The sequence below is a fragment of the Colletotrichum navitas genome (genome assembly GCF_030913465.1).
Source record: "Colletotrichum navitas strain CBS 125086 chromosome Unknown LY79scaffold_101, whole genome shotgun sequence".
NCBI classification, from domain to species: Eukaryota; Fungi; Ascomycota; class Sordariomycetes; order Glomerellales; family Glomerellaceae; genus Colletotrichum; species Colletotrichum navitas.
In genome coordinates, this window is record NW_026850647.1 from 114503 (window position 1) to 133856 (window position 19354).

General features: G+C 41.7%; 5 protein-coding genes across 5 annotated transcripts; 4 read left to right on the forward strand and 1 right to left on the reverse strand.

Moving 5' to 3' along the window:
* Window positions 1-3059: 3059 nt before the first annotated feature.
* LY79DRAFT_594200 (uncharacterized protein) lies at window positions 3060-4258 on the forward strand (the record flags this gene model as incomplete). Its single annotated transcript, XM_060561662.1, has 5 exons — window positions 3060-3075; window positions 3222-3356; window positions 3413-3594; window positions 3784-3969; window positions 4145-4258. The coding sequence occupies 5 exons, from the start codon at window positions 3060-3062 to the stop codon at window positions 4256-4258; spliced, it is 633 nt and encodes a 210-aa protein (XP_060408708.1).
* Window positions 4259-6249: 1991 nt separating this feature from the next.
* LY79DRAFT_569400 (GDSL-like Lipase/Acylhydrolase) lies at window positions 6250-7616 on the forward strand. The gene has a single exon (XM_060559053.1). It carries the CDS (start codon window positions 6537-6539, stop codon window positions 7326-7328), a length of 792 nt encoding a protein of 263 aa, XP_060408709.1. The 5' UTR covers window positions 6250-6536; the 3' UTR covers window positions 7329-7616.
* Window positions 7617-7727: 111 nt separating this feature from the next.
* On the reverse strand, window positions 7728-8114 carry LY79DRAFT_594202 (uncharacterized protein; the record flags this gene model as incomplete). Its single annotated transcript, XM_060561663.1, has 1 exon — window positions 7728-8114. One exon carries the CDS (start codon window positions 8112-8114, stop codon window positions 7728-7730), a length of 387 nt encoding a protein of 128 aa, XP_060408710.1.
* A 1557-nt stretch (window positions 8115-9671) lies between these two features.
* On the forward strand, window positions 9672-11323 carry LY79DRAFT_642073 (major facilitator superfamily transporter; the record flags this gene model as incomplete). Its single annotated transcript, XM_060562370.1, has 5 exons — window positions 9672-9883; window positions 9973-10197; window positions 10259-10281; window positions 10391-10741; window positions 10835-11323. Exons 1-5 carry the CDS (start codon window positions 9829-9831, stop codon window positions 11321-11323), a joined length of 1143 nt encoding a protein of 380 aa, XP_060408711.1. The 5' UTR covers window positions 9672-9828.
* Window positions 11324-11890: 567 nt separating this feature from the next.
* On the forward strand, window positions 11891-12203 carry LY79DRAFT_526530 (uncharacterized protein; the record flags this gene model as incomplete). Its single annotated transcript, XM_060555846.1, has 2 exons — window positions 11891-12059; window positions 12130-12203. The coding sequence occupies 2 exons, from the start codon at window positions 11891-11893 to the stop codon at window positions 12201-12203; spliced, it is 243 nt and encodes an 80-aa protein (XP_060408712.1).
* Between the last annotated feature and the right edge of the window lie 7151 nt (window positions 12204-19354).

Consider the following 19354-nt stretch of genomic DNA (forward strand, 5'->3'; position numbering starts at 1 on the left):
TCTTAGACTTAGTAATCTACCTAAGCAGTAACTAGCTATATTTTAAAGATTATATATACTAAAATAGTATTACTAGATATATTACTAGACCTAACTAAGGTATATAACTTTTAATTAGCTAGATCTATAACTTTAGGTAAGTAGTTATATTTTAGTAGCTACTTAAGGATAATTATATATAGCTAGCTACTAAGGTAGCTAATCTAGCACCTAGATTTATTAGCGTTCTATATCTTAGATAGGCTAATATTATACTTACAGAGGGCAGCCTAGTACTAGGTAAAGAAGTCCTTTATTAAGGCTAGGTCTAACTTAGCCCCCTTTTAGTATAACTTAACTAGTTTAATAGTGCCTTTTTTCTAGAGCTCTAGATAGTTAGTAAGCTAGCTCTAGATAAAGTGCTTAAAGACTAGTAGTTAACCCTAGATACTATAAAGGTAGTTAGCTATTTCTTTAACCTAGAGTAGTAGGGCTAGAAAGCTAGATTTATAGAGCTATATAATAAAGGCACTAAGAGCTATATCTTTAGCCTCTGTAAGCAACTAGGGCTAGCTAGGCTTATTTAGGCTAACGCAGAGGTTATAGCCTTCTTAAAAGGCCTAGAGGTGCTTCTAAATTACTATATAAGATATACTATAATCCTAGGCAGCCTAGTGTATAGAGGGTATATTAGTTACTAGCTTACCTACCTATTAGTAGGTTACCTATTAATAGGTAATATATAGTATTTTAGCTACCTTTTTAGTAATAGTTATATTCTTATTATATTAGTAAAGTATATTAAAAGGTTAAAGTAAGGTAAGTAGTTTAGTTACTGTTAATATTTATTAATAATATATCTAAATAATTACTTGTTTTTAGTGAGAATATAATAAAAAGTAGGACTAGGTTAGGACAAGTAGTAACCCTATTTTCCTAGTGGTAACCCTATTTTTTTGCCCCCTCTGTGAGGAGGGGGTGTTTAGCTTTGACGAAGGCTGACTAACACCCTCGGGTAGCTCTTCTGGCTTCCGCTCCTGTCCATGGGCTCCCCACTGACACAGCAGAACGCATGCCATCCCTGCTTCGTCCCCCCGGCGAGGCATCCTAGCAATCCATCACTTAGCTGTCACTTCTCGGGGTTTCAGCGCAATGTTTATTTACAGTTGCCTTGGGGTTTACACTTCTCTGGACCCCTTATCCGCCACATACAATTCCCTTCCCGTGCGCATTTCCTCTTGGGCGCACAGCTTGAACAAGTGAATGTGTACCAAGCAAGCCCTACTACCTGTATACGCCCGGCATAGGCAGACCTGGAAATGAACGCACGGTTGGCCCGAGACTAAGCCCATCGCTCCCTATAATAATTACGGCTGGGACGAATAATTGAGGATGGCACTTGGGGGCAGAGAGGCTTGGGGCCTCACGGGGCCTCTGTTTCTGATTCACGCGAAGTGTCGTCGATCGGACGGTGGACCCGGACTTCACGATCCCCTCAACGTCTGCAGGGCAGTCCGCATCGTGCCCACACGAACTGGTGCTCTAGACGGACGGATCGGGCGAGCCAACGTGCCATCGGAGCACTCACAGCCCCGATGCCAACGTCCTGAATCGGACCCGGCGCCTCACCCCTAGATCGGGCCTGTTCCTCTCGCACGATTTCTAAGCCCGCCCCTTGCTAACTCGTACCACCAAACCTTCCCCCTCCCTGCCTTGTCCGTACCGGCCCTGCACACTCCATGTTCATTATCGCCGTGCAGCAAAGACTCCATCACCTTGACTCGGGTGGCTCCGCGTTTCTAATCTGATCTCGTTCTGTTTCTCCATGCCGCCAAGCGCGACTGCCTGTGGAAGAGGGAGCCGCTTTTGGCGATGGCGCACCCGCAATTCCCTACAGGATCTGGCCACCCCTGCACTACATACTTAACTTGTGCCGTCCGGTTAATCGTGGTTACTCTGCGATCACGAAGCCAGAAGCAACCCCCGGGCTGCAGTTCGCCAAGTTGTGGGTCTGTGCATATCACCATTCCTGTGAGCTTTCATTACACACTCCCCTTGCCAAATCGGCACAAGCCTTAGCCTGATGCAAGTGTATGTATTTTGGGAATCGTGGCAGGTAATACTGATGCCATGTCGACGGCCGCGCCGCGTGGGACAAATAGTAGTCACCAAGCCAGCTCATTCTGTCCCGACTTCCTTTGGGGCTCGATGCCCACTTGAAACGCGCCGATGGGCTGTTTCTTACTCGCGAACCTCCTCCGTCGCCACACCACCGACCCGACGGCGCAGAGGTCGTCGCCTACACACCAAACACACACGCAGGGGCATGACGATTGGGAGCGTGATGCGAGCATCATGTTGTCGGGGTCTGCGCCAAAATAACCATCGTCAGGGCACACTAGTCGCGAGAAGTGTGATTCTCCGACCACTTCCGACTGCCCTGGGTACCGGCGTACGTCGGCCCCCATCGTGTCCAAATCGCCTTGTGCCCACAACTTTCTCGGACTTGCATCCGTCAGGCGCGCCTGTTGTCTATGTTTGTAGGTCCCTCAGCTGCTCGTACAAGCGGCAGCACCGCGAATTGGATGACTCGGCTTCCTGGAAGTCTCCCAGAACGAGCGGGTGGAGGTTGCGTCTCCTGTTGCTTGTTCAGCCCCAGACAGTCTAGAAGAACAAGGGCTCCGTTCGTTTGCGCGCTTCCCTCCCCGTTGTGCCCAGTCATGATTCCTTGTCGGTTGACGGATGACAACTACGGAGCTGTTCATCAGGGGCTCGCGTTGAACCTCGCTCTTAATGGGGGTTTCTCTCGAGGGAGGTGACGCATGGTGAGGGTGGTAATTGGATCCTTCCCGCTTGCCCGAGTCTAATCGGTCGCCCTTGAGACCTACAAACTGCCGCGACGCTTGGAAAGAGTCCAGACGCGCACATCCGTCTCGTCGGCTGCGGTGACCAATGTGCTGAATCGAAGCTGCTATGGGGCCGGGTAGACGACACCTGATTCACCGTGATTTCGGACATTTTAGTCTTCAGCCCCCCGCGTCTCGGCACACGGTCTCGGAATCATTGAAGCCCCGAGAACAATGGGACCTGAGTATCGTACGATAGAAGTGCTGATAAATCTGTCATATTGTAATTCGACCAGGGAGCGGCTGTTACGCCTCACCAGGCCGAGGTGGGAGGATGGACGGGGTGTAGTCTTCGGAATGGCGGGCAGGGATACCAGCCTGCTGTCGCCAACCAAGGCCCGTCGCCGGCGCCGTTCAAGCACGTCTTCGAGCTCCGCGACTCCACCAATACCATCCTCCACGCCATGCGCCGCTCGCAGCCGACGCCCGAGAGCGTCCGCGAGATCAGGATCCCCTCCGCGTCGCACAACGGTGCCAAGGTCGGGCTCCGCCGCTTCGCGACCCGGGCGATGATCGAGGCGGCCGAGTCGCGGGCGACGTCGAAATCTACGCGCTGGACATCAAGCGCATGGTCGAGTCGTCCGGGATGCCCTTCTTCGCGGTGGAATACCGCCTCGCGCCCGAGTTCCCGGGCGGCGTGGCCGCCGAGGTACTGTTCCACGGGCAGCGGAACCTCTCGGCACACGCGGCGGCGTGGAACGTGAACGCCGTGAGAATCGTCCTGATGGGGGACTCGGCGAGTGGCGGGATCGCGGCCGGCGCGGGACCGGGGGCTGTCCCCCCCTTGCGGCGGGCGGTACCGGTGTACCCAATGCTCGACGACCGGACGGCCCTATTGGAGGACAGCGCCATGAGCCTGCTGCTGCTGTGGGAGACGAACGGCAACCTGCTCACGTAGCGAGCCGTGTTGGGTGAGGAGGCGGGGAGGCCCGAGTCGGAGGTGCCGCTGTACGTGGCGCCGGGTCGGGCCGGGGTGGAGGACCTGCTCGGCCTGCCGAAGACGTATGTGGGCGTGAGCAGCCTGGACCTGTTCCGGGACGAATGTATGAACTTCGTGGGGAGACTGGCGAGGGCTGACGTCGAGGTCGAGTTCCGCCTGCGTCCGGGACTGCTGCACGGGTTCGAGGGCGTGGCGGAGATTGGGTGCGTGAAGAAGGTGCCGGAGGCGAGGTACGCGGCCATGAGGGAGTGAGGAGGTTGACTCGGACTGGCTGGACGGGGAGAAGTCGTAAGGTTTGGTCTTGTTTGCTCTTCTCAAGGGGAGAGTAGTGCGGCACTCGATATGCTTTGCGGGTGTAACATCGACTGTATTGACCATGTTCCAGCTCTTATTTCATCGATGCCGACAACAGCAGCCGACCTTTATCCGGTAAAGTAGTCAAAGCCAGGCCGATGCTGTCGCACTTGAATAGACCACTTGGTCGGCAGCTCCAGTCGTTACCCTGCAGAGAATCGCCACGGGTGTCAAAAGAAGGGTGGACAGGAGAGACATGCTTGACGACGGCAGTGCCGAGTAGCTAGCAAAGATGCGGGGATAAGTGACTGGGCGGACGAGGGCTGGCTGCATGGCATCTTCACCATCTGTTTTGCTGCTGATTGGCTGTGACATATCTCGTTCTCACTGTAGAGTAGTAGCCCTTGTTTGTTGTGATAGGATATATAGGAAGCAAAAGGCAGAGATGGTTACGCTATTGGTTTTCCAGGAACTAAACATGTCCATCCTACCTAGATAAGCTAGAAGCCAAGTTGTTGCCGAACCATCACGCCGGCTGAACAGCAATGTGCCTTTATCGTTTTATGCAATTGCGTTGACTGGATAATGTGCCTTGAAGGGCGTATGCTGACATTGAGACAGTTGTCTTTCTACTGTCAACTGGCCTCCAATTACAGCACACACAAGAGCTCCAAGGGTTCAGCACTTGGTTTAAATGGCAAACTGCATAGCACGAAGCCTTCATCAGCCGCTTGGAGCTCCTTGTCTGTTTCCTTAAAATACTCCGGTGGTGCCAAGTATATGTATTTGACACTCACTCTATGACTTCTACCATGGTATAGACCCATACGATTGCTCGACAAAATATTGATCGAAAGCACTCGAACGTCAGAGGGCTATTGGACTAGACGCCGGAGTAAAGATGGAGCAAACAACCTCCCGCAGTCCCCTACCCCGCCTTTCGCATCCCGGATGCCTCCGTCCCCGCGTTTCCAGGATACTGTGACCCTTGTCACCAAAGGGGCCGTGGGAGTAACAGTCTTACTTGAAGTGGCGGTCTATCGGCTTCAAACCCAGGTAAGGCCCTTCGTCTTTGACATAATGCACCACCTTCTCCCTCGCATCAAACATCAGCCGAGTGAACCGTCGGTTCGCCCTAAGCCAGGAACAATTCCAACATGGATCGGCACACCCCCGCAATCTCCTAGGCGGCCCATTTACATTTCTTCTTTCTTGTCGGCAAAGAAGGAAGGTGCTTGTGTCTGCCAGGGCCCCGATGCGACGTGGCCAAGCCGCCAGGCGGCACGTGGGCAGTCATACAGAAGCCCAGGGCCAAGGGCCTAATGAATAAACTCATGACCCCGGGAGCAATCTCGCCTTGACAAGGATCGAATCTCGGACACTGGACGGATTCTTGAGCGGCGGACGGCTCCGAAACGATGAAATAGGCCAGGTGCAGCATTGTAGCCGGACACTTCTCGCACTTTTGCAATGCTGGCCGGGTAATCTGTGGTCTCGTGTAGAGTCGAGCTGCCAGGCCCCTGGGACTGGGTGTCAGGGAACTTAGGTGGTGTGCTAAGCTTGTCTATAGACTATTTAGGCAAATACCTAAAAGATTAACTAATGTTAGCACTTTATGCCAGTATTGCACTATATATACACTTATTAAGGGAAATCCCTACTTATTCCCTTATATTATACTTCTTCCTACTATAACTTATCCTAAGCTACTGAGAGTACACTAGTAACTATACACTGGAGTATATTAGTGTATATTAACTCTAAAGGCCCTAGGCGCCTAGCACCTAGCGCTAGCTAGTATCTTCCTGGCTACTACATACACTAGGCCTAGCCTATGCACTATAGTCCCTATAAGCCTAATATAAGCGTTATAACTAGGACTTAAATATAAATACTACCTAAGTTATTACTAAGCTAAAAGACCTATAAAGTACTAATATAATGTTAAGGAACTTAGGTATTATACTAAGCCTGTCTATAGACTGTTTAGGTAAATACCTAAAAGATTAACTAATGTTAGCACTTTATGCCAGTATTGCACTATATATACACTTATTAAGGGAAATCCCCACTTATTCCCTTACACTAGGTAAGGTTGCGTCAGCAATATATTAACTGTGCTCCCACCAGCGTTTGTGCAGGTACGCCGACTGGCGGAACATTATGTCTTACTGTCTTGGCAAACCAAGAATCACACGAACTTGGAGCTCGGCCGAGCGGAGTGGGACCTCTCCCAAACTGTCTGCTAACTGTCGGTCCAAGAAGACCACGACTTGGCCGATCCTTAGAATGCTATAAAGTAGAAAACGGTCTCAGCATCTTATCAAGGGAACGGTGCCCTCCGGTAGCTCAGCTGCTCCGTTCCTATCTCCGTGTCTCGCCTCGGTTCTCTGGGTAATAGCTCTCGCACCTGCACCATGAAGTTCTCGTCATTCTTCGTCTCTCTGGCACTGGGCGCGCTCCAGGCCGCCGCCGCACCTGCCGAGCTTGCCGCTCGGGCACCGACTCTCTTCCTCTGTGGCGACAGCACCATGGCCCGGAGCAGCGACGCCCAGATGGACGGCTGGGGCCAGTACGTCGGCAAGTACCTGAATATCGCCGTCGTCAACCGGGCCATCGGCGGCCGCTCCTCGCGCTCCTTCTGGAACGAGGGCCGCTTCCAGAGCGTCGCCAACGAGGTCAAGGCCGGCGACATCGTCGTCATCGAGTTCGGCCACAACGACGTCGGCTCGCCCCGCTCCAACGATAACGGCCGCTCCGTCTGCCCCGGCGAGGGCACAGAGACCTGTATCTCCGACAAGACCGGCGAGACCGTCTACACCTTTGTCTTCTACGTCATCCAGGCCGCCAGGCTCATGACGGCCAAGGGTGCCACCGTCATCCTCAGCTCGCAGACCCCCAAGAACCAGTGGGCCACCGGCACCTGGGATGGCACCCCTTCCCGCTTCGTCTCCATGCAGCAGAAGGCTGCCGCCGCCCTCAGTAACCCCGCCGTAACCTTCGTCGACCATCACCAGGCTGTAAGCAACATGTACCGCAAGCTCGGCTCTTCAGCGGTCCGCGCTCTGTACATCAAGGACAACACCCACACCAGCCCCGCTGGCGCCGACCTTAGCTCTCAAGCGTTCGTCCAGGCCATCTACCAGAAGATGAACGGCACCACTAGCCTCTCTCCCTACGTAAAGACACCAGTCAAGATCGTCTACTAATTGACGACACAATAATTATTGTGCTTGTGCGGAGGGGGAAGACACCAAGAAAGAGGACTGGGTCTCGTTTGGTGGATCTGGGTATAGCTTCGTTGTATATTTTCAGACAAGCCAGAATATTACTACCTAGGCAGAAACTTAAAAGTCGTCTGGCTTTCTCGATGTTTAGGTGTCGCAGTTGTGGAAAGTTGATTGCTTGATCTCGCCAAGGAACATGGACTCGGATGCACTGCCTTCTTCATTCCCAGCGAAAAATTTAAAATACTTCGGAAGAGCGTAGGACAGCCCATAATATCTCGATTGCTATGCTCCTACACCACTACCGAAATCCAATCCAATCGACCTTGCTGTAAAGACATACTTTGTTGATACCTAGCAAGAGCATTGATGGCGATGTAGCTAACACTGATGGCGCTCGCTATGCTTTGCTCCTCGAAACGGGGCGAACTTGACGAAGACGAGGATTCTGTACATGATCCAGGATACGATGACCCAACTGGCTACGAATAACAGCTCCCAGGCAAGCATGTAGCTAATCGGCATCTGTCGATCCAAGTATAATAGAAGCCAGAGCGCTACATCGGTACCGGCAACCATCATGAAGCCGATCGCGGCACTTATACCGATCAATATTGTATTCGATACCGCAATACGGGTTGTCGTGGTCCTCTGGCTGTATGTGACGGTGTCGATGGGACGGCTATCGATCGATAGGTGACACGTTTTCTCGTCGCGGTAGGGATAGGCTTCGGCGGACATCTTAGCTCTGGTTTTCGAGTCTGCCATCTTGCTTATGAAGAAGAGCTTGCTGCTGGCCTGAGTAAAGCGATGCTTCGAGTGCGGCTTGGCGTCAGGACTCGTTGTTCGGCGAAGAGCTGGGGAATCGGGCGTGGAATGAGGCTTACGGGAACGCGAGATGAAGCTCTTTCAGTCTTGAAATCTCCTTCATTACCATGCTTCACTGAAATTCACAGCGAAAAAAGACAATCCCGAGCATCGGGGCATGCGCCAAGAGTTAAATATGCATTGGCTTATCGAACGGCGATATGTGGCTTGCACTACCTGAGAAAAGTTCATTTGTCCGATAGGGATCGGAGGGCTTGCAGCTAGGAAATGGCATTAATTGGGTGAAATGAGGGCAGAGTTCCAATTCCACCCTTATACTTCTCATGCCTACCATGGAGTCAACAAACTTTCTAGATATGCGCCACTTAGGACAGTTTGAACGCGAAGGGTATGACTGAAAGCTCACTATGGGCAGTGTAAAATGGTCATCAAGAAACGAATGTGTGGCTTAGTATGACTACTAGTATGCTTTGTAGCCAAGTATCATGAGATACAAAGGCTCTATTGCAGCCTCTGGAGCGTAGTAAAGCGCCTGGGATATCATGGTAGAACGCGATCTCTGGAACGAACTTAGACGGCTCTTGCGATAACACCTGTCATATTGCAAAAGATAGGCGAAAAAAAGGAGGAAAGCTCGAAAATTTCACATGAGAAAAAAATTCGTAGAAGCTTCGTTGGGATGAAGTTCTATGCAATATTCCTGTTTGTCATGCCAACCTTTCCGGTTTTAATTCTGAGAAGAAAGCGTCATTGTGGAGCGTAAGACGCGGCGAGTCCGCAGTCGACTCACTGGTCACCTCTGGCTTTGACATGCATGAGCGGATAAGGACTCGGACCAGTTTTCCGATGCTGGCTGCGAGTTTAGTGAAATTACGAAGCTGAGAAGAAGAGGAACTGGGTTGGCGATCCTTCTGAGCTGGGGAATGGTGTAGACAAGTAGTCAGCCCTTTGTACGAGCTTTTGCATCTCACCGCACCATAACAATAGAATGTGGAAAATAGATTCACTACTTTTCAATTCTCCATTCAGCTTCGCATGACGATAAGATTTCTAGGCTTGGAGTGTTGGCCGGACACCAAACGAGGGGAATGGATGTTGTGTCATGGGAACTCTGCACCAAACTGTCAACGAGGTGAAGCGACAGTAGCCCGAGAGGGCCGGATGAATATTCAAAGAATAGGTTTGCTTGTTTCGGCAGAGTGCTCCAAGTCTGATAAATTAAGACAAAGGTTCTGTAATGTTCTCGCTGATTAGGTTGTTCTGATAAGATGAGCAAAACAAGACAGCGTTTCTGGTGATCCGAAGCTTCGAACAATAGATGAAATCATATGGCCCGTAGGTTCGAAGTTGAGGCCGTTGAACGGTCGACCAAGCTTCCGTCATAGTTGCGTTTCTAAGCAGGTAGTAGCATGGAGGCAGTGGAGATCACATATTTACTCCCATTGGCCTTTCCGCAATCGCTTAGCTCCACGTCTGTCCCGATATCTTTGCACAAAACTTCTTCAACTCGCTGGACACAACCTTGGAGAGAGTAGAACGACTGTTTGATGGCCCGGAAATCTCATAAACATATGAGACATATGAGACTTATTACCCAAGAGGTGATAATGGTCAGCTTGGAACCGATTGTCCCGCATCATTCGCCATCAATAATATGCGCGTCTCCGAAAACATATCGACCTGCTCTCCCGAAGAAGCAGAAATGAATGGTAGGTACGTTTCTTAGCACTGTGTTCGATTTTAATAGTGCTGGTAGTGCGGAATATTGGCAAGCTAATCGATACCGTACGGACATTAGGGCTGGGTGATGACTCGGAAATCTACCCGGGGGGCGGTCGCGATGCGTGGCTAGTTGTGGTGGGTGCATGGTGTGCCATGTTCTCATGTATGGGACTCCTTAATACCTTGGCTGTCCTTCAAGCCTGGATCGCAGGACACGAGCTTCACGGTCTCCCAGAGTCGACGATAGGCTGGGTCTTCAGCACTTATGCTTTCTTCCTGTACTTCTGTGGCGCACAAGTCGGTAAGGAGACACCAGATATTAGAAGCATGTATTTCCAGCGGAGCTGACCTTTGGAGCTCAGGCCCTCTCTTTGATGCTTGCAATGTGAGGTTTCTAGTAATACCTGGATGTATCGGCATTGTGGCGTCTGTCATGCTCATGAGTGTCTGCAAAGGTAGAGTTTTTTGCTCTCCACCAAGTACCCAAATGACAGCAAACTGACAGCGCCCGAGTAGAGTTCTACCAGTTCTTTCTGACCTTTGGAGTTCTTGGTGGCATCTCAGCCTCGCTACTTTTCAATACGAGCATCGCGTCTATCGGCCATTGGTTCTGTAAGCGCCGTGGTATAGCCACCGGTATAGCTTGCACGGCCGGAGGAGTCGGCGGCGTTGTCTTCCCTCTGATCATTCTATACATGGCCCCGAAGCTAGGTTTCCCGTGGGCGATCAGGACTGTAGGCTTCATTTGCGCTGCTGCATCTGTATTGGCCTGTTTGCTTTTGCGGAAAAGGCTACCCCCGAACAGAAAGGGTGGTGGCTCCATCGACCTGAAAGCTTTGACAGAGGTACAGTTTGGTCTTACTACCTTGGCTGTATTCCTGGTAGAGTTCGCCGTGTTCATACCTTATACCTACATATGCTCCTACGCCATCCACCAGGGTGTCGATCTGCAACGGGCCTTACTTCTGAACGCTCTCCTCAACGTCGGCGCCATACCAGGCCGCGGCCTCCCGGGCTATGTGGCGGATCGGTTTGGATGTTTCAACGTCATGTGTATCACTACGCTGATATGCTGCGTGTTCATTCTTGCGCTTTGGCTGACAACAAATAGAGGAGGAGAGGCACCTATAACGGCATTTGCTGTCCTCTATGGCTTCTGGTCAGGCGCCGCCATCAGCCTGACGCCCGTATGCGTGGGGAAGGTTTGCAAGACAGAGGATTATGGAAAGAGGAGCGGCACGGCGTTCTTCGTCTCTAGTTTGGCCGCACTCGTTGGCGTACCGTTCGCCGGGGCCATACTACAATGGTCGGGTGGTGCCTACCATGGGCTCATTCTTTTCGCTGGAGGGTTGTACATATTAGCATTCTGTGCCTTCGTAGTTGCCAGAGGAGTGGCTGGCGGCTGGAGCCATAAAGTTCTTTTTTGATTACTGAATGGGGCTCATTGGGTACTCTAGGTTAGAGTGAGGTGAATGTGGAACGCCTGGACGGCCACCGTTCTCTATTTTCATAGAGTATAACTTGTGGATATATCCCCATTTATACCCATGTAGGTTTCGCCTCCATTGAAATGACTTAGATTAAGAGTTAAAATCTTGCATGCTTTTCAACCTCTCAGGCTTCAGACGCGCCTCGGAGGCTTTACAAACAGTGACAAGAATGAGGGCGTACCTGAACGTCTTTCACTCAAAGGCAAATCACAAGCTCAGTCACCTTGTGCGGACCGTTCATATCGAAAACAGACTTCAGATCTGCAGCCAAAATGAATTTCACGACTGGTTTATCATCACATCCCTCACCTCGATGGGTAGTTTAGGAATCCGAATCCACACAAAGCCAAATTTGATAGCCAAGGAGCCTGAATGACAGAGGTATTTAGGCTCCCGAGCTCCCAATACTTACAGCTATCTTCTCTTTACAGACATTGTTTTTACCAGACAAATTCCAAGATCCTCCTCATCAAAATTTCCCTCTGCCAACAAAACAAAGCAACCATGCGCTTCACCGGTCTCACTACCCTCCTCATAGTTGCCCTCATGGTAGCTGTGTGCATGGCAGGCAAGCCTGAACAGGTTCCTAACGGATGCTGGGGCAAGTGCAGCAAAGAGTGCATCGCCTGGGTCGTCCCCTTTTTCGTTCTGTTCCCCAAGTTCATTGATTGCCGTACGTAACAAAATCTCTAAATGACGACTTTTATCTCAGTATGGCTCATATTTATGTGTAATTTGAACAGGCAAACAATGCATCATCGGAATGTACCACCCCGAGTGTCGTGAGATGTTGAAGAATGTTAAGCTCGGCCAGTAAAGCGGGCGGCAAAACGGCATGAGAGATGGCAACTGTTGAAGGTCTCGGTGTGACGGATCTGTCAGTCCTTCCACAGGACTAATGTGAATATACCAGAAGGGCGGGTTGTTCAGGCTTGGAAAATTAAGGCGTCAAGGATCTTTATGGGCGTAATAGTATATCAACGAGCTTGCTTCCAGCCAATCGTGGCACTCGTAGGCATACATCAAGACTTATCTGTTTGCCTGGCAGTTCTCGATCTCATTGAAACTTCGTTAACGAATGCATCATAAGCCTTGTCAGCCGCCGATTTCTCCACATTGTGCTGCTTAGTATTTTTCAGCGCCAACAAGATCGTAGAAGCCTTTGATTTCAAGTGATTATAAAGATGGTGTGTCGCAAAGGTCTATGAGAATTTTGGCATGGTCCACAGTTGTGATTCATAAATTGCATAAAGAACCTTAATCTCACCTTAATCTGTAAATGACACACCGGCAAGGTTGTCATACTCTCATCCCAAGCTCGATTGAAGTATGAAAACATGTTCGTGCTGATTGAAAGCTTAGGGGTTCAGCATCACAGGACTGTCTAATTTTGCCGTATAAGATTCGAATAGTGATATGCGGGCAATGCCGTACTGAGATTGAATTAATTATCATCTCGATGATAGGATTATATCTATGGACAGCTCTTTAGAATCCGGCTTGATCCGCAAGGTTACAATATCGACTGTCATGCCCTCATACCCCATGGCCCTTTCTAGCTTTCCCATATCTTCAGTTCGTTGTCTAAAATTAGTGTCATGATGCACAACACCTGCCAGGCTTGATTCAATCTCTGAAACTTCGGATGGTAGTGGTTTAAAACCGGTCTATAAGTGAGATCCTGATCTTTATATCTTCTTCCTCTTCTTTGTATTTTGATTTTTACTCTTTAACACCCCTTGTGCGGGGATACCATCTTCCCACGCGAGCTCGGAGTGACTAATCCGAGCTGAACCCAATTGAACAAAACCAGAGAAATTTATGAGCACTTACTTTAGTGTGTTTGAGAAGTCTAATGTTCTTTATGTCATGCAGATCAAATTCTGTCGCTTGTCATTGTCACATTTCTACAAATACGTACAACATAATTATGTTGCAGAGGATTGCCCAACAGATAACAGCAGTCCAGTGTCAGGTGCCAGAGGTGGGGGGCACCAGGGGACTACTGGCTGTAGGGCCGCAACCAGGAAAACTATTATCCAAGGGTTACATAAAAGCAGAGTTTATAAGAACAGGAGAATTAGGAGAAGGTAGATTAGAAAATAGTTATAATTAACCTCTAACTACACTATTTATAGACTCCTCTACTTAGTACTATAACCCCTTTAATATATTTTAATCTTTACTTATCCCTAGGTATACTAACTATTAGAGCTATAATATTACCCCTTAATACTTAAGCTACTGCTTAGTAAAGTATAAGTATTACCTCTAGATAACTAACCTTAGATAGTAATAACGCCTAGGTATAGACAAGGAATAGGGGCCTACTAGTATAATATTAGCTTTAGAGTAACTTTAAAGAAATAATAAAGAAAAAGCTTAAGAACTTCCTAGAGAAGTAAGTAAAAAAAGCTAAAAAAAAAAAGATAGTTAACTAGATTTTAGCTTTAATAAATAAAGCCTTTATTAAAAAGGTATATAATACACTAGGCCTAGCTACTACTTTTTAGCTAAAGTATAAGTGTTACTATATTAATATACTATTAAAGTAGTTACTTTTAATCTAATATAAGGGAGGTATATAGAATAACCTCTAGGACTTCTTGTTTAAGCTAAAAAAATAGTTTAAAGTTATAAAAAAAATATTTAAGGATAACTAAAGTAAAGTATAGTATACTAGCTTTATACTAAAAAGTAACCTAGTGTATAAGTAGTAAAAGTATATTAAAGCCTACTATAATAGCTAAATAAAAAAAGTAACCTAAAAGATAATAAAGACCTAGTTAAAAAATAATATTACTAATACTAATATATAGGCTTTTAGTATAGTAGTAAAGCTTAATAATATAAAGTAAAAAGTTAACTAGTTATACTAATAATTTATTAATAAGTATAAGACTATTAAGGTAAAGTACTTTAACTTATAAGCTAAAAGATAATAGGTAGTCTATATACTTAACTAGTTATTACTTAATCTAAAAAGCTATATATTAGCCTAGGGGATACTAAAGATATAATAAGTCTTTAATAACACTATATAATAGGCTAAAACACTAGCTAAAGCCTATACTAAGGATAAACTAGTAGACTAGTAGAGGTAAAATTAAGAATAGAGGGACTAGTAGGCCTTAGCTATACTACTAAGCCTTAATATAAAGGTCCTTATAATAAAGCCTTAGTCTATATACTTTATATTTATACTTATAATAACCTAGGTTATATTAACGCTAATACTAAAGGCCTTAAGAGTAAAGAAAAAAGAAAGTAACTACTTACTTTTAACTAGGCTATAGTACTTTTTAACTTACTTTAACTATAGTAAGCTAAGGTATTTATTAGCTAGTTATACTAAAAAGAAGTACTATAGGTATAGTTAACTTAGATACTTAAGTAAATAGTATATAATAAAAGTAATAAAGGTTAATACTATCTAATTACCTTAAGAAAAAAAGCTATACTACTAATTTAAAGTAGACTTTTATACTAAGATAAGTAGTATATAAAGGAAAAAGAGGGCATTAATTAACCTAAGGGTAAATAAAAACCTTATATACTAGAGAATATTATATATAAGGAGGCTACTAGTAGTCTATAAGGAGAGACTACTACTATAGGGTATATAAAGAGGTAAAGCCTTAGACTATAGTTTAAAGAAAATAGTGTTAAAAGTAAAGGATAATATTAGAATATTAAGGATATAAAGCTATACCTTATAAGTAAGTAATATAAGGGAATATTATTAAATAGGCTTTATATATATATATACTTAGTAAAACGTAGAGGTAAATTAACTTCTTATTAGGTAACTTAATAGGTCTACTCTACTGTTATTATATAAAGTAGTTATATACTGCTTAAGTATAACTTAAGTTATTCTAGCTAACTAAAAGTATAATCCCCTCTTAATATAACTAAGGGCTAAATAACTAGTCTATGCCCTTTAACCTTAAATTATAAACTATTTATAGTTAACTAACTAAGTGTTATATAATTATTAGTATTAATATTCTAACACTTACTTTTCTTTTTTTATAATTATATATACTCTTGTGTTAACTAATTAGATAGTTCTAATTAGTTCTTATAATAACTTTACTTTTAGTAGCCTACTATTATATATAAAGTTATTTAAATAAAAATAAACTCTAAATATACTTTTTCTAAGAGTAAATATAAGGTAATACTTACTAAGCTAATTAAATCTATTCTTTTATATATACTTTACTATTTAGTTATTTTTAAATAGTTATTTACTTATATAATAAGTGTTTACTTTACCTTTGCTTTTTCTTTTACCTTATGTTTATATACCTTTTTTTCTTTTATATAATTAGTAGCCTTAACTTCTCTTATATAAATACCTTTTACTTTTTACTTTTTTTTCTCTTTTTTTTTTTTCTTCTTTATACTTTTTTAATAATAATAAATAATATATAAAACTTTACTAGTATAGTAACTTTACTACTTCTTTTTCTTTATTTTTCTTGTATATTAATTAATTAATAACTTCTTTTTTTTTAACTTATTAATTATTTATTACTTTATATATTTCTTTTTTTTTCTATTATTATTAACTTTACTAATTTATAATAGATCTTTTTTATATATTATAATAGCTTAGCTTAGACCTTAGCCTTTAGTTATTAGTTCCCTTAGGGTTTAATAGGACTAAAATAGTGTAACCTAGCTTTATATCCTAATAGGTAACACCTAAAACTATACTTTTCTTTTAGCTTTTACTATTAATATATAAGGTTCCTTTTTCCTTATTATAGTTTATATATACTAACTTTTATTAAACCTTTAGAATAAAAATAAAAGGTTATTAATATACCTTTATATAATATTACTATTTATCTTAATACTAATACTTTTATTTAAGAGTTTATTACTAAAGTAATTTAATATAAAGGCTACTTTTATATAATACTTATTTAGTCCTATAGCTAACTTATATAGGCTTACTTTTAAAAGTATATAAATAATATACTTTACTACTTTACTAACTACTATTACCTAAATAACTATTAAGAAAAAGTATATAGTAAGTATATTTAAATAAGCTATAAAGCTTAATATAGCTATTATAGCTAAAGAAAGGTTTTTTTAGGTAATAATAGTAGTAATTCTAGTAATAGTAGTAATAGCTAAGGTAACTATAAGAAACTATTAGTCTCTAAGGGCTAAAACCTTGTATACTAGGAAGCGTTTAGAAAAGTGTTAAAGAAAAGGCTTCTTCTTTAGCTCTAGTGCTAAGCCTTAATCCTTAATTAGGATTAGATCTAAGGTGTATTTTCCTTTATATAAGCTAAGTAATAGGTAATATAAAAGGTTTATATACTCTTTATAACCTAGTAAAATATATTTTCTTATATAGTAGATTTATATACTTTAGTTATAGTTAAGGTCTTTAGTCTAGTTAGGTTTAGAATATATATTTAGGGTTTTAAAGTTAAATAATACCTTTTTATAGTATAAAGGTAAATACCTTATATAAATTAATTATTAATTAGTCTTCTTAATTTATTTAATATATACTTTAATTTAGATCTTTAGTATATTTATATTAACTAGCTTTTTAAGGCTAAAGTTTAGTAATTTCTTAGTAAGTATATTTACTAGGTTATCTTTTTATTAATCTATTTAACCTTAAGATCTTTTTCTTCTTATATAATTTATATAGGCTTATAATATTAATTATAAGTTACTTTTTATTATTATTCTTAATTATATAAGGTATTTATATAGTAAATAAGAGTCTAAATATATAATAACTAGAATCCTTAGAATATTAAGTGTATAAAGGATCTATTAAGTATTATACTTAAAGTAATCTTACTATTAAAACCTATTATTATACTATAAAGCTTACTTATAAGTATACTTTATATAACTCTTTTATACTTAGTAAAGCTTAATAGATAATATTACCTTAGATTTTAAATTAGTCTTTATATAAGTAACTTCTTTTACTAGTATAATAATAAAACTAAGTTATAATATTAGGTCTATATTATTAGTAAATAATCTATTAGTAAAGATATATATCTTTATATAAGTAAAAAAAAGGTATATAGGTAAGTCTTTCTCTAGGTTATCTATTTACTATTTAATTTATATATTTAGGTCCTTAATTACCTAAGGGGTATCTCTTAGTTAAGCAGTAATTACTAGATTATATAATACCTCTAGTTAATAGATTAAGGTAATATATACTCCTTTTGCCTCTAAGAGATATATTACTAAGAGAATTATCTAAAGTCTTATTAACTAACTATAGTTAATTTACTTAACCTTTCTAGGTAAAGTAATATTTTATTATTATATATATAGATATATTACTATTAAAGTTAGCCTAAGTTCCTAGAGATAAAATAGTCTTTAGCTTTATATAAATCCTTTTCTTTAATAACTTCTTTTTTTTTAGTTAAGAATTATATAGTTATAAATAAAAAGTATTATTAGTTTATATAACTATAATTCTAAAGTTATCTTTATTATAGTATATAAAAGGTATAGATTATATATAGACTAGGTTATCTTTAACTTCTTTTATAGTGTTTAATATAGGTCTTATACTAGTATAGGCCTAACTTTATAAGGCTATATAATAGTAAAACTACCTAAAGAAGTATATCTTCTAGGTATTATCTTTTTAACTCTTTTAGTAGTTATATAAGGATTATTCTACTAAGAGGGTCCTTAGATTAAGTATATACTTAGGTAATATCTTTAACTCCCTTAGCACTTATAGTCTTATATAAGGGTTAGGCCTAGAGCTAGTATAAGGCACTAGCTTATCCTTTAGATAGTTAGTGCTTAAGTAAGAAGTAATTTCTTTTCCTTATTACTAAACCTTGTATAATAAGCCTAGATTTCTTATATAGCTTATTATTAAGGTTCTTTACCTTTGTACTATATATATCCTATAGATATAGACACCTTAGTAGTTCCTTAGGTTATATTATATAACCTTTAAAACACCTTATCTATTAAGAATTAATCTTAACTTATTTAACTCTTTATATAGAGCTCCTAGAGTTATAATAATATTATTAAGATAAAGCTTAATAGTAAGGTTATAGTAATCTTTTTCTTTTAAGTAAGAATATCCTTTAGGATCTTTATATAGGCCTTTATTAACCTTTCTTTAGCTTTCCCTTTATCTAGGTTACTCTTATAGAATAGTTAAGTAATATTATTATCTAAAGGGTTATTAAAGTTAGTTCTTTATAATAAGGCTTAATATATATTATATAAAACTAGGTAAGACTATTTACTATATTAATAGTAATTATATATCTTTAATACCTAGATTTTATATAGGCCTATTTATCCTTTGTTTTCTTTTTAACTAGGACTTTACTTAGATAAGAAGTAATAGTATAGCCTAGAGGTTTAGGCTATTCCTAGTGTTAATTATATAGTTAATCTTTACCTCTGTATAAATACCTTATAGTATTTTTATAGCCTTCTAAATTACTTTAGCCCTTTAGGTAATATTATATAATAGAGGTAAATCCTTATTAATCCTTAGATATATCTAAAGAAAGAAAGGTTAATATAATCCTTTATAGGCTAGTAGTATTATTTAAGGCCTTTATAGCTATCTAGAGAATAACCTCTTTATTTATATTATAGCTAAGTTCTTTATAAAGTATATTATATATATATTATAAAGTATATATACTTTTTTACTTTACTAACTACCTAGTAGGCTTCTACTAGTATTTCTTTATATAAGATACCTATAATCTTAGTATTATTCTTAAACTCTTCTAATATAAAATTTATACCTAGGTTATATATAATATAGTCTAGTAGACCTATATATATAGCTATCTAGTACTTTAAGAGAGTATTCTAGGTGTCTTATATAGATAATAATTTAAGGAAAGTTATACCTTAAAAACTTATTCTATATTAATAATATATAGTGTATTTTATCTCTAAGTTATATAAGTC

Coding starts and splice junctions, on each gene's coding strand:
- LY79DRAFT_569400 (XM_060559053.1), top strand. CDS start 6,537: ATGAAGTTCTCGTCATTCTTCGTCTCTCTGGCACTGGGCGCGCTCCAG.